Source organism: Cynoglossus semilaevis, chromosome 13 (genome assembly GCF_000523025.1).
Source record: "Cynoglossus semilaevis isolate Cse_v1.0 chromosome 13, Cse_v1.0, whole genome shotgun sequence".
In the NCBI taxonomy this organism is placed as follows: domain Eukaryota; kingdom Metazoa; phylum Chordata; class Actinopteri; order Pleuronectiformes; family Cynoglossidae; genus Cynoglossus; species Cynoglossus semilaevis.
This window is the reverse complement of record NC_024319.1, coordinates 20,696,109-20,709,422: the sequence shown is the minus strand read 5'-3', so window position 1 is coordinate 20,709,422 and position 13,314 is coordinate 20,696,109. Positions and strand designations below refer to the sequence as shown.

Here is a 13,314-nt window from a genome sequence, read left to right as displayed (position 1 = left end):
ATAGATAGATAGATAGATAGATAGATAGATAGATAGATAGATAGATAGATAGATAGATAGATAGATAGATAGATAGATAGATAGATAGATAGATGGATAGATAGATGGATGGATAGATGGATAGATAGATAACATTCTGAACCCTTAGGAACTTTACGAACGACATCTTAATTCTGATTGGCTGTTTTGCATAACAGTCCTATTTCCTAATGCATGCAGAGCAGCATTCGTTCTTACAGTAATTAGGTTTCCTCTCAGGCAAAGGTGAGGAACCTATTTCCTCCGATAGAAGGATTACCACTTCCTTCTACTGCAAATGTGATCAACACTGACCACAAAACCACCAGCAGCTCCAGACATCAGCTTCAGTCACCTATCTCAAGTCTGGATTTACTCCCTGCACTTTTCGAAATCACTCACATTCTTCCCCAATGCCCGTGATGTCGCCATGTGACCTCTCTCAATAGGCATCTTTATTGGCCGGAGCCGAACAATAAGAAATCTCTGGACAGAGCATGTTGTTGCCCACACTGACTGACTCTGTGTCAGCTCCCCCTCATTCCTCAGCTCTATTGTCCTGCTCAAACACACGGAGTTATTATCCGTTATGTTTGGTAATAAATAATTCTTCTCTAATCAGAGGTCATTAAACTGATAAGGAATGAAATATAAATATATTATCCAAGCTTTTGGAGTGAAAAAGTGATATTTCCAAAGAGGACAGAACTGTCCATTCTTAGCAAATGCAGAACTTTTTTTTAGTCTTTTTTTAACACCATCTAACACCAAACCTACGTTAATCAACTCAATTATACAGTTTTATTTCACTAATAGTTTATTTATAATATAAGCTGCTCAACACTGTGGTTTTGTTCCTTGGTAACAACATCCTGATGAGCTAATCCAGTGAACATTCCGAACATTTTTTGGCTTGTGACACCATTTTGACATCACAAATTTCTGGCGGCCCCACAGACATTTTACTTTCAGTCACTTGTGCAGTCACATGATCGCAGCTGTCAATCAAGAACCGCCAGCTCAGATATTTTTTATTTAATCTGCCGTTTTCTATTTGAATTGGCTTTATATTCATTAAAGTGAAAAAAATAAAGTTGTGTAAGATCATGTGCTGTTTTAATCAGAATTTAGAAAAAAAAAAAAAGTTTTTTACCAGTAATCGATTACTAGACATTTCAGGCGATCATATTTTAACTAATGCTGCAAAAGACGTTTCTGTTTCTCTTTCATAATTTTCTTTTTCATTTTGATTTACCATTTCTGCTCACACAGCAGAATTCTCAGGTCTTTTTCAGGAACATTTCTCTTTTTGTTTGTATTCCGTGCTCACTCTGGATATTTTTCCCACGGTGTCACTCATCTGTCACTTTTGTTTTTCTAAAGTTTACATTTTACATGAGCGGAACTGCTTAACATTATATAACACAGACACTCACAGCCTGATTCCCCTATAGGGCAATGCCTCACCTACAAGATGGTGAGGTCACAATCAGTTTCAACACATCTACTCGTCTTCCACATTCGTCTTACTCAACAAGGAACTTCTGCGTCTGCATGTGTCTTGTGCCCACAAGCACATGTGACCAACATGGACAAACAAAGAAGAAGCACACTGTCAAAAACAAAACCGGTTTGAACACTGAACCCGAAACTAGAGTGGATGGTTTACGGAGACATGTGACAAGGTTGTTTTATTGTTCAGTCGGACAACTCCTGGACAATTCACTCCGCAAGATACAGTATCTTTGAAGGTTCTCAGTCGTCCAGGTCATGGTCAAGGTTGAACAGTTCCGTTCAGGCAACTGGACATGAAATGTATTGAGAAAATGTCATGTCCAGTTGCCTAACGGAACTCATCAACCTTTACTATGTAAGTACACAAACACAGACACAAACAGAATGATTTACGGCTCACATTTTTGAGCTAACGCACATCCAAAAAATCTTCAATTTATCCAAGTTAAAGTGAATATTTGTGTATTTATAACATCTGCAATTAGATAAACCCAAACCCCAACAAAGGCTGCAGCAGAGCGTCAGTTCCATTTATTAATCAACAAAAATAATCAACCAATCAGTGCAGCTGTATAATGAAGGGTCAGAGTCACTGTGTAACCACTCCACCAACAGCACAGTTAAATTCAGTTCACTGTTTACTCAAGTCAAGAACTCCACTAGGTGGTATCTGCAGTACTTTGCGCTGCAGTATCCAGGACCACAGCTTTAGCTCCACAAGTATCAGATGTAAGACCCTGTCTGATTGGCACTCGAACAAACACTTTGTGTCAAAGTTGCAGTCCAAACACAACAGGGTGTCCAGGTTTGGACTGTTCTAATGTCCATCCAAACAAATACAGAGCAGAGAGGATGGAACAGTTGTAGTTCAATACTCATGTCCTCTTTTAAAGCAAATTTAAAATACTTCAATAATCCAGGTGTGTATACGTGGTCCATTTTGTTTTCATCTGTTACGGCATTATGTCATTATAGGAGGAATTATATTTAAGAAATGTACCTTTACTCTTTTTGTATCTGGAAAATGTGTACTTTTTAAAATAAATATCTGAAATAAGTTTTTAAGCTTTTAAGATGGTTTGTAAAGTAAAACAAATCCTGGCTCTGTAAAAAATAATCATGTTAATGAACGTCATTGGAGAGTGTTTATCATAACAGGGAGAGTTACATTTTGGGCCTGGGTTAAACACAGGATTTAAACTGGCAACTTCTGATGACAAATGAGTTTCAAATCCACGTGGAAACAGTCAAACATTTTCCAGCTGGATTTTCTTTTTCTTTTCTTTTTTAATTGTAAATGTCTCTGCCAGAGGAGCACTGGACAGGGAGAATGCACGGAGATGATCACATGAAGCCAACTGACAGGATGACTGACCTTTTTCTTCTGCTTCACTCCTATAAATCTCATGTGTTTGTGCAGGAATTCCCAAAACACACACACACACAGCTGCTCCACTCTGCCTTAATAGAAGCCGTGATGGTGAGCGGAGAGGAGAAAAACATCATCGCTCTCACCCTTTCTTTGTTTGTAGAAGCGACAACTTTCTCATGGTTTTTTCAATTATTATTTAAATATATTATCAATATATTTTCGACCCACCTCGTCCCTCCGACATGGAGACTCAGCCTCTGTCTCCACAAAGTTTGGTCAAATCTGGACAATAAAACGCTCTTCGTTTGTGCCTCAGTGGCTGAGAGACAGCGCTCGACTCTGTCTGACTTCGTTCTCCTCCAAGTTCTCCTCCTTTTCCTCCTCCAAGTTCTCCTCCTTTTCCTCCTCCAAGTTCTCCTCCCTCCAAGTTCTCCTCCTTTTCCTCTCCTCCTTTTCCTCCTCCAAGTTCTCCTCCTTTTCCGCCTCCAATTTCCTTCTGTTCCTTCTCTTCTGTTCTTTTTTTCCCCCTCGCTCCTCTCCCTGCGCTTGTATCTTCACCCTTTCCTCCACAGGTTTGACTCAGCCTCCCTTTCTCCTCTTTTCTGCTGGAGCTTCTGCAGGAAGTGCTGTCACGTGGTCAAAGTGGAGCAACAACAACAACAGCCATGTGTAGAGTCACGTGACGGAATTTTAATCGCGTAGTTATTCGATGAAACAGAACCGAATTAACAATATTTCATGACGATTTGTAGCATGTCTAATAATAATAATAATAATATGTTACATATTAATAATTATTATAGTAGTACTAATTATTGTTAATAACAGTAGCTCAGCTTAAAAAATTAAATTGGTTGAGGTTTTAGCCTGAATTTATGTTTACTTGCATGTGTGCAATCTTTTTTCTTTTGCTATCATTTTCCGATCATCTTGCTAAATTTAATCATTTTTCATCATTTGGCTAATGGCTAACATCAGTAGCAAATGTTCATCATATGGAGAATATACTGAAAATGTTTTTAGATTTTAGTTATAGTGAGAAGATATAGTGAAAACATATCTTAATATAAAAGCATGCAGGAAATAATATTCACTGAAGATATAGTGAAAACATTGGATAAAAGCATGCAGGAAATAATATTCACCTACATTGATTTGTAGCCAAAGTCTCGATAGCTGTGAATGAGTTTGACTAATGTGTGGTTGACCAAAGAAGATATAAATGCTCTGAATGAAAATGGCGATTATCTGATCTAACCAAATGTCATGAAACTTTGTAAATTCCCATAACAACATACAAATTTCTGTGAGGTGTCAATCTCATGACAGTGGACAGACCTCAGTCACACAGAGTTATCGTCAGACTAACACCGATTAACATTTTGGCTAAATTTGTAAAAGATTACGTAAGACTAACTCCCTCCGACTTCCTTACGCGACATCACATGACTCAGTGGATGAAGGCTGATTTCCCATCAGTGCGATGTGAAGACACTCCTTTGACAGGACTGTGGGCTCAGAGGACATCCTGTTTTATTCAGCAAAGAAAAAACCTATGTCAACACAACGGTGTCTTCCTTCAGATCAAGGCCGGAGACTACAGGATTTTCCACATACAGGGTGAATCTATGCCATAACAACAGGACTGTTTATTAAATACTTCAACCTAATCACCTGACCTCCACTGACCTCACCAGCTTCCTGATGCCGTTCTATATTTTGTTGACTTTTATTTATTTGTTTTACATTGATGTAAAAGTGTAAGATTCAAATGGAATTTCCTGTTGAAACAGAAATCCACTTCTATCAGACGAATAGAGAAGATGACACACGCTGAAAATATTCCTTGAATATGTCTTGAACCATTGCACTATGATCTCTGCAAAATATTTTCTTTCTTCTTCTGTGCTATCTCTTACAGTACATGTCTTAGTGTTTTCTTCTGCTTCTCCTTCATTTGGATTTTTTTGGCCAGATAACTAAAAAATAAAATAAAATCACCTTCCCTCTGGGAGACACAGACATGGATCAGAATGCTCTTACCCAATAGCTGATCCAGAATGCTCCGTTCTAGAGGTTCAGTATTTTCAAGTTACAAAACAATGAGTTCCCATGAATTCGGGGAGAAGGAGAGGAGTGGTCTGCTGAGTACAGACTTGAGGGTCTGTTCAGCACAAGATGTGTTTGGGTGGGTTTAACTGAAAACATCACGTCATTTCTTAGAAAGAGTAAGTCACCCAGCCATGATGTTCCTGCTGCTGCTGGTAAATAACCTTTCTCGACCTTTCAACTTCATGCTTCAACCGATCCTATTGTTGATGACAACCTACATATGTTTGTTGCAAGGAGGGAAAAAATGAAATGTGTTTTCCATTTCCATTTGGCAAAAAAACACAACCTCATACTTTAAAAAAAAAAACTCTCCAGGCTGACTGTTGAACTAAACACCACCCTCCCCTGCCTCCTCTGCACATTCCTGTAGGAACCAAATGAAAACACTGCAGGACAAACGATTTCACGGAAACTCATGTCTATTTCCTCCACTAGGGGAACATAAATAATATGGTGTAGATATTTAAATAATATGTTGATGATAAATATTATAAAAAAGCAACAAAGTAGCTGCAGCAAATACAATTCCTTCACATGGGAAGTGTTTTATTTTGTCCATTAAAAAATGATTGATGAAAAATTATAAATATTATTAAAAAATAAAATAAAAATATCTTAAATGTTGAAATAAAAAATAAAAATCATAATTATAAAATGCATTAAAATTAATTTAAATGAAGTTAATTAATTATAAAAATTAGTAAAAAATCCAAAGATGACTAGTAAGTGACATACCATAGCAAATATGGTCTTAAAGTCTGGTTTTGTGTGTCAGGGCAAAGATCAGGGGTGTCAAACATACGGACAGCAGGCCAAAACCGGCACTCTAGGGTGTTTGTTGATACATTTTGAAAGTAAAAAAATGCAAAAACAAAATATACTTCATTTATTATGAATACTTTCTATTATACTTGTACTTACAATTTTGCAGGAAAACATGTACGTTTTGTTATTTAGGGTAATTATGTGATGATTGTACTGATCCGGCCCACTTCACATCTAATTAGGCCGTATGTGGCCCCTGAACAAAAATGAGTTTGACAGCCCTGGTACATATGGAGAGCTCGACAACAACTCCAGGCAAGCGTAAGCTGCAGACAAACCAAATTTACATTTATAATTTGAATTTGTTTGTACATAAGCTTAACTGTACAATGTTCAGAGTCAAGTCTCAGGTTAGTTCTCACTGCTTTAAACCTTTGTGCAAAGAGAAATCTTCTCTAGTATTTATACTTGTAAATAATTTCGAGCATGTTGAAGATTTGTTTTTATCTTTTGCCGTTGGTGGTGGAATTGTTTGCTCAAAGACTTGTCTTTCATTAGACAAAGCAAAGAAACAAAGGTTTGCGCTGACATCATTGCCATGACAGCAGCTACTAATGATCGCATTCATCTCGAAAACGTTCAGGTTTCTCAGAGGTTATACGCATGAAATCAGCACAAAGAAACAAAGCACCGAGGTGCAAATATTTGAATATATTATACTTACATATAAATTCCAAGCAGGCCAGACATTTCCCCACTGTCAGGACTGACCCCTGCATGGACATTTTTTCCACAGATCTCACACTTTTAGCCGTGTTACAAGTTTAAATCCTGGGGTTTTGCATGATTGAGTGGCTCATCCTGACCCAGCAGACTCACTTCCATCCACTCCGAGGTCCCTGCTGTCACACAGCTTCATCAGCTTCCAGAAAGAGAGAATGGTCTAAGGTCAGTGAGTTTTCCCAACCCCTCCTCCAGCACACACAGAAAGAGAGAGAAAAGCAAGTGCCAGCCATCTCCTGGCAGGGTGGTGTTGGCCCGTGATTGGTCATTCTGTCAGCTGGGTTAGTGGTGGGCAGGGGGCCACAGGCACAAGGGAGAAAAAAAAAAAATCCAGCAGCAGCATTTAGTTCTAGTTTTAGGGATGAGGTGAAGGAAAAGCTGAAGCAGTATTCTCTGGGTTTAGTCCTGAGTTTCAGGAATAACTTTTTAAAACATGAATATACAACTTTAGCTTTTCCTCAAACATAAATATATTTGTCATGCTTTTCTTAAGCCTTTCTCTGAGCTTCTGCGTAGTTCTGTCTAATGTTGAAGTATGTACAGTACACTGAGGACTTGGTCAACCTTTGGTCATTCGCAGTAGGTAAAATTCAAAACAAGCGATAGATACGAACATTTTAAGAGCTTCTTTTTATTGTTCAATGCATGGTCACACACATACATACACTGGTCTAATTTTGCACGGTGTATGACGGGACGGTCACTATGGAAATGTTGATGTGGTTGGGATACATTTGTCAGACTTTACAGAGAGTTCTCGCACTCCTTAAGGACACACACATTGTACTGATCTCTCCTCCTAACCCCTCCCCTTTTGTTTAGCCACAAAATTCGGCCAATGAGCTTCTCCCACCTTTCGTGATAAATTAGGTATTTCAATTTTTCTACATCATTTTGCAGCAGATCAGTGGACAAACAGTTGACGACGACTCTTTCCTTTAAACATTTTTGTATAAGGCATTTTTAGGGGATACAAAAAGGCAAAATAAACGTTCGGGTACAAAAATAAAATCCAAATTAAAAGCTTTGACAGGGCAATTAACACCTGTTGTCTCTTTTCTTATAGCACATTTCACTGGGCACAAACGTACACTGCAAAAAAAACCAAAACAAAACAAACGACTAAAAAAAAAAGCCACATAGAAAAGAAACCGATCCCAAGGGTACATCTGTCCTCTGCAACCTTACTTTACAGTGCACAGCCCATACGTGTGTGTGTGTTGTATGTGTCAAACACTCTTCTTTAAACCTGACGTGCACCATCCTCACCCAGTTTCTTACAATGATACTAAAGGGCAAAGGGAGTCAGGAACAGAAATCCAAACCGCTGCTCTAAATATCTATATGAGCATGAGCATGTTTACGTGTGTGAGCATGGTGTGTCTCTCTCGACACGTTTGCTAACATTTACAGTGTGAACCTGGTTACGGTGTGAACCAGGGGCACTTCAAAGATGTGTAGCATCCCCTTCATCATTTTCTCATACCATCCACTAGGGGTCACTCTTTATTTTTCGTAATAGAAGTGGCAGATCTGCTGCTCTTTTAGCACCACTTCTGCTCTTTGTTTCTCTTCATCTTTTTTACTCCACAGTATTTAATTTTCATCCTCTCCTTAGTTCTAACTCTTTTCCTTCCTTCCACCATTCTTTTCTTGAGTTGTTAGATATTTGTTTTTTGCCTTTGGAGACGCAGATACACACAGAGCAAAAGAGTGGGAGAGAGAGAGAGAGAGAGAGGGAGCAAGTGCTGTGATCGATCAGCTGGTCTCGGTGACGACAGCTCTCCCCTCTTTTCAGCTCTCAGCCAATCTCCTTCCACTGACGGTAGAACTCTGCGATGTTCTTCAGCTCCATGCCTGCAGAGCTCACAGCCTGCATCGCCGTCTGAAAATGAGGTCGGTAAATTAGGACTGCAAATGGCAAAAATATTTTATGCAAAAATATCATTCAAAACTTCAAATTAAAGCACAGTAGAAACAGTGTCTTTCTGATGTGCTCAACACTTCTGATTTCTTATAAATACAGGCAGATGACAATGGTAAGAACATCTGAATATTTCTAACGGTGACAAAAAAACCATTGTGAAAAACAGCAACCATTCTTTTCAGTGGAGATGCATTACACATTTATCAGCATCAGTGTTGTTCACAGTAATCTTTTACAGAATAATAACGTAATTGAACCCAGGACCTGCTGTGTGCAAGGGAAATGTGTAAGGCAATCGTGATAACCACTACACTATGGAACCACCAAATTTGAGGGACTACAGTAGCCTGAATGTCATCCCTGGATGGGCTTGTACCAGCAGACTCTCAGCTCACAGACAAATACACTAACCAATTAGATGACAAAATACAGCGACAAGTCTAAATGTTCTCACTTAAAGTATTTCTTCTGTGTTCTCTGGTTAACTAACACTGAAGTGCAATGCACTTTAGTGTTAGTTAACCATCCCTACAGGCAAAGTAAACATTTTCATTTTGTAATGCAAAGTTAACACAAAAATTTGCATTTTATGTTACAACAGCTATCCAAATATTTGCAGGCCTCCGAGGATGTCAGTGGTATTCTTGATGTAAATGTAAAACACACAGGGTGAAGGTGAGTGTGGGTCAGACACGAGAGGGGGGAAAAGGGTGATTATGTGCATTCTAAAAAGTGAAGTTAAAGCTGGGATGTGTTTTTTTGTTAAAATTGTCTGCAGCATCACTTACCTTCATTCCTACTGTAGAAGTGCAGTGTAAATAAAAAGGACTCACTTTCATTGCTGCTGATCGACTGCTCAGCTCCTCTACATGATGACCAGTCAAAATGGTCACCATACCAGCTGTATCTTCATCTCCATTGTTCTGGGAGATGGTCAGCTGACGACAGCTGTCCACCATCTTATACAAATGCCTGGACCATGACACAAGACAAAAGGATTAAAGTGCGGTTACATTAAATGAACTTCTTCATTAAGAGAAGTGAAAAGAGAAGTTTTACCAGGCTTCAATGTCCTGCCGTTTCAGCTTGTCTCGTTCGGAACTTCGACCTGACTCCTTTTGGCAGCGTATGTACCTGTGGAGAAATGATGTCACTGATAAAGGCTCATTCACACTAGAGTAATACACAGATAACAGACTGAGGAGGTGACAGACACCTACCTATTGCCTCTGCGAAATTCAGACTCCAGGAAGCGGATGCTGTCTCTCGCCCCAGCGTTTTCCTTCTTCAGTCTGTCCAGTCCATCAATCACTACAACGCAGAAGACGCAACATCAAGAGCCAAAGCCAACACAATGACTCAGGTCAAAGACTTTTAAAGGTAAAGCTTTAGTAAAAATCAGATTTTATATTATTGTTTGAGTTTTTTAATTTACTACGGATATAATAAAAAGCCTCCCTACTGCTGGGGCAGTCTCCACCCAGCTTTGGTGCCCTTAAGTGTAGACCTCCGGTGGCAGAATTGCAGCAATGTCTGGTTTAGTTTTGCCGCCTCACGTTCATGTAGTGAGTGGCACTTCAGTTTTGTTGTTTTCAATGACTAGCTCATTTAACAGTGTGTACATGCTTGTTCTATCCATTATTCATGTTTTATTTATGTGCTTGTTCTGGGACAGAATGGTGGCGTCTGCTTCACTTTAATGACGTTAAGGTCAGATGAAATGTGAGAACTGTTCATTTGCTTTTTGCTTTTGCTTTTTAGATTTGTATCTAATTTACAACCACATATTGAAGAAGCAGGGGGTTGGATTTGAAAAAACACAAACATTTTGTTTATGATGTCACAACTTGATAAATTGTCTGCGAACACAGTTCTGTAATTCTCACTGGATAAACACTTCGTCGGAGTCAGAGCACTAACCAGTCCGAGGGATGATGATGATGAAGCAGCCACTGCTGGCCAGCTGTCGAACCAGGTTCAAGTGCTGACAGAGTGCAGCCGAGTCTGGCACCAGGTAGGGAGACATGGACGACTGGGCTTTCGGTTGCTGAAGGCTGCCTTCTAGCTGTGACACCTCTAACTGCAACGTTAAAAGAGGAGATATTCATCAGCTGCAGTAATGACAAAAAAAAATTAACTACACGTAGGTTTGTGATCCACCTGCTTAAATTCATGGTACATTGTACAACCTTTTTATATTTCTAGGTTAACATATATTATATTAAAATACAATATTGCATAGAAAACATATACAAACTTGAAGTCGAAGCTGGGCCATATCTCTCATTAAGCGATTCCGACGAGCCTCCTCCTCTGCCTGAAGAAACAAAATAACATAATTAAAACATACAAACGGTGAATGACCTACAATGACCTCCAAATTAGTGAAAAGTTATTTAAATCAAAACTGCACAAATGTACTTTTGATTTGCAACGGAACATTTCCCAACAGTAGAGCTGAACTCGCAGGCCCCCTGGTGGTTGTTTTGGTCACTCACCATTCTGAACTGGGCCTTGGCCTGCTGCAGCAGATTGTCTTGCTCTGACTGGCTGATGCTGGTGAAAATGCCCGCCTCTGGGTTGAAGTGCAACACGTTACCTTGGAGATTTGTTAGGAAGTGTCCAAAACTGCGAATGCAACACACTCGCACCACACACTGGAAGAAAAACACAGGCAGAGGAGATGATTTTGAGTGTCAATAAACAGTGCTTTATGGACTGCAATATGTACTGAATTGAAAAATATCAACACACAATGTATCTTTTACAAATGCAGCTATACCTGTGCGTAAGGGTTAGAAAATGTAGGCAGCAGTTACACCTGCATATTAACACGTTCATAGTAATGAAATGTTCTCTAAGGTTTAGTTGCTTATTATTTTTGCAATGTTTGCATGAACGGTTTTGTGCCTTCCTGCCTCCCAGCTTTTGGAGAAACAGTGGATGGTTTGGACTTTGAAGCCTTTGATTAAAAAAAAAATTTGACCCTTTGAAGTGAAATGTACAACAGTAACAGAGAACTGGGAAGCATTGCAAACACTTTGACAAGAACAAATACAAAACATTAAAAAGAGACAGAAGAGGACTTTCTAATTGTGAGTACTTCCCAGAAGGACAGAAAGCAGCAGTAAAATGTGGGTTCTTGATCAAAATGCTAATTCATTTTTGCACATTTAAAAGAGAGTAGTGTGATTTTAAATAGGTCAGCAGCATTGACTGGATGAGAAATTAGTTAAAGTTACAAAGAGTTAAGACTGAAATTATTTTAGAAAGCTAATAAGGAAGTGAAAGGCATTCTTAGCACAGCCATAAATAAAATACTATTTAGGGTAAGACAAATGCAGATAGTCCACTAGGTCAAGTACCGACAAAAAACAAAAAGAAACCCATTGTACTAGAGTGACAACTGTCAACAGTTTAACTTGATTAGAACTTATTTTTTACAGGTGTATTAGGAGTTAACACTCCCTGAGGTCTACATGTCAGCATCACTAGGACTCTGAAAGGTTGAGGCTAAAAGGGCAACACAGTTTTATGACCTGAACCTTTAGAGTCCATTGATTGTACTCATGAGGATCGTTCGGAAAATGGGACATAAGCGTTTCACTGAAGAAGTAGATAATTTTTAACATTGCTGACTTTAGAGAAGAAGAGTACTTAGAAGTATGACCTGATACATGATGTGGCCCAAAACATGATGTTGTTCTGTATTGGATGAACTATTTTCTAAAAACACAAGACAGATACCTCTAGTCACTGCATTTACTGACTAAATTGATCATCAACTGCCAACTTTTTTTCAACAGTTTGTATTCTGATTTATTTGCATAGCAATTAAATCTGGTGTGTTACTGTGATCACACTACTTTACCTCTTCTAAAGGGCTGAGGGCAGGGTAGCGGCGAGCAAAATCAAGGCGACGGTGCGCTACACTGAGAGCGGGCAACTGTCTCAGAGCCAGGTCCTCAGGCAGCAGCAGAGTCTGGACGAAAGCAGGCTGCTCACACTCGTTCATTAGTTGAGTCACCTCTGAATTCAGACCCAGCTCTGTGTTAAACGTAGATGAACAGAATAACTTAGATATGTGAACAGGACAGGTGTGTCAATACAACAATCTATGTACGAATAATCGCTCATCTCTGACAACTTCTAAAAACTCACCAGCCTCCAGCATTTTGCTTCCGTCAGGCAGCAGATTCAGCAGTACAGACAATCGGTTCCACAGACTCTGAGAACTCTGCACAGAGTAGAGTGGATTTGAGTGACAAGCTAAGTATTATTTTATCTGTCTATTACTAAACCATTATGAAATCATGGACAATACTGTGATTTTCAGGTCCCCAAAAGTGCACCTGTTTTGTAATACAAAGAATTCTTGAATGGGATAGACATTTGCAGCATTTATTGTAACCACTAGGTGGACATTTAACTCTCTTTTCTCCCTTTTAATATCCACAAGTGTCTCAATGCTGGACTCTATTTTGTCTTGTCCTGACAAATAACTCTGAATCTTGGTCAAACGTTTTGCTGTTATTAATGCTTAGACCCTCAATGTAAATGTGCTCCAATAGCAATTTTCTTCTGAGTGCGTGACAATACAGATTCTTGCTGAGTCGGATTTTCTTCAATTGACGGTATATACCAAAAAGAAAAGTGATCTTCACTTTATTCTCATAACAAGACATTATGAAACACTACCCACATTATGTGCTCTCAGTCACAAGTTCTCACTTCAGTTCAACAACTTTCGAAATGAAGCTTTTGATGACTGGAATGAGGAACTAAATAAAAATGATTCCTCTGCACCAAAGTTTACTAAACC

General features: G+C 39.0%; 2 protein-coding genes across 6 annotated transcripts in view; both read right to left on the bottom strand.

Annotated features, from left to right (window-relative positions):
* Positions 1 to 6,774, bottom strand: part of paqr6 (progestin and adipoQ receptor family member VI) — a 17,407-nt gene extending 10,633 nt beyond the window's left edge. The window contains exon 1 of one of the 2 annotated variants that reach the window (XM_008324178.3): positions 6,507 to 6,774. In XM_008324178.3, the coding sequence (XP_008322400.1) occupies positions 6,507 to 6,567 (61 nt within the window). In that variant the 5' untranslated portion in view covers positions 6,568 to 6,774. Of the gene's footprint in view, positions 1 to 3,133; positions 3,321 to 6,506 lie in introns of those variants that run through there. The other variant, XM_008324179.3, reaches the window with a different exon arrangement.
* A 402-nt stretch (positions 6,775 to 7,176) lies between these two features.
* smg5 (SMG5 nonsense mediated mRNA decay factor) overlaps positions 7,177 to 13,314 on the bottom strand; it is a 13,725-nt gene continuing 7,587 nt past the window's right edge. For all 4 annotated transcript variants that reach the window (XM_017038066.2, XM_017038067.2, XM_008324180.3 and 1 more), the window contains exons 14-22: positions 12,654 to 12,729; positions 12,364 to 12,539; positions 10,991 to 11,149; positions 10,750 to 10,809; positions 10,413 to 10,572; positions 9,713 to 9,803; positions 9,552 to 9,626; positions 9,326 to 9,464; positions 7,177 to 8,450 (exon numbers count right to left, since the gene is read on the bottom strand). In XM_017038066.2, the coding sequence (XP_016893555.1) occupies positions 8,367 to 8,450; positions 9,326 to 9,464; positions 9,552 to 9,626; positions 9,713 to 9,803; positions 10,413 to 10,572; positions 10,750 to 10,809; positions 10,991 to 11,149; positions 12,364 to 12,539; positions 12,654 to 12,729 (1,020 nt within the window). In that variant the 3' untranslated portion in view covers positions 7,177 to 8,366. The remainder of the gene's footprint in view (positions 8,451 to 9,325; positions 9,465 to 9,551; positions 9,627 to 9,712; positions 9,804 to 10,412; positions 10,573 to 10,749; positions 10,810 to 10,990; positions 11,150 to 12,363; positions 12,540 to 12,653; positions 12,730 to 13,314) is intronic.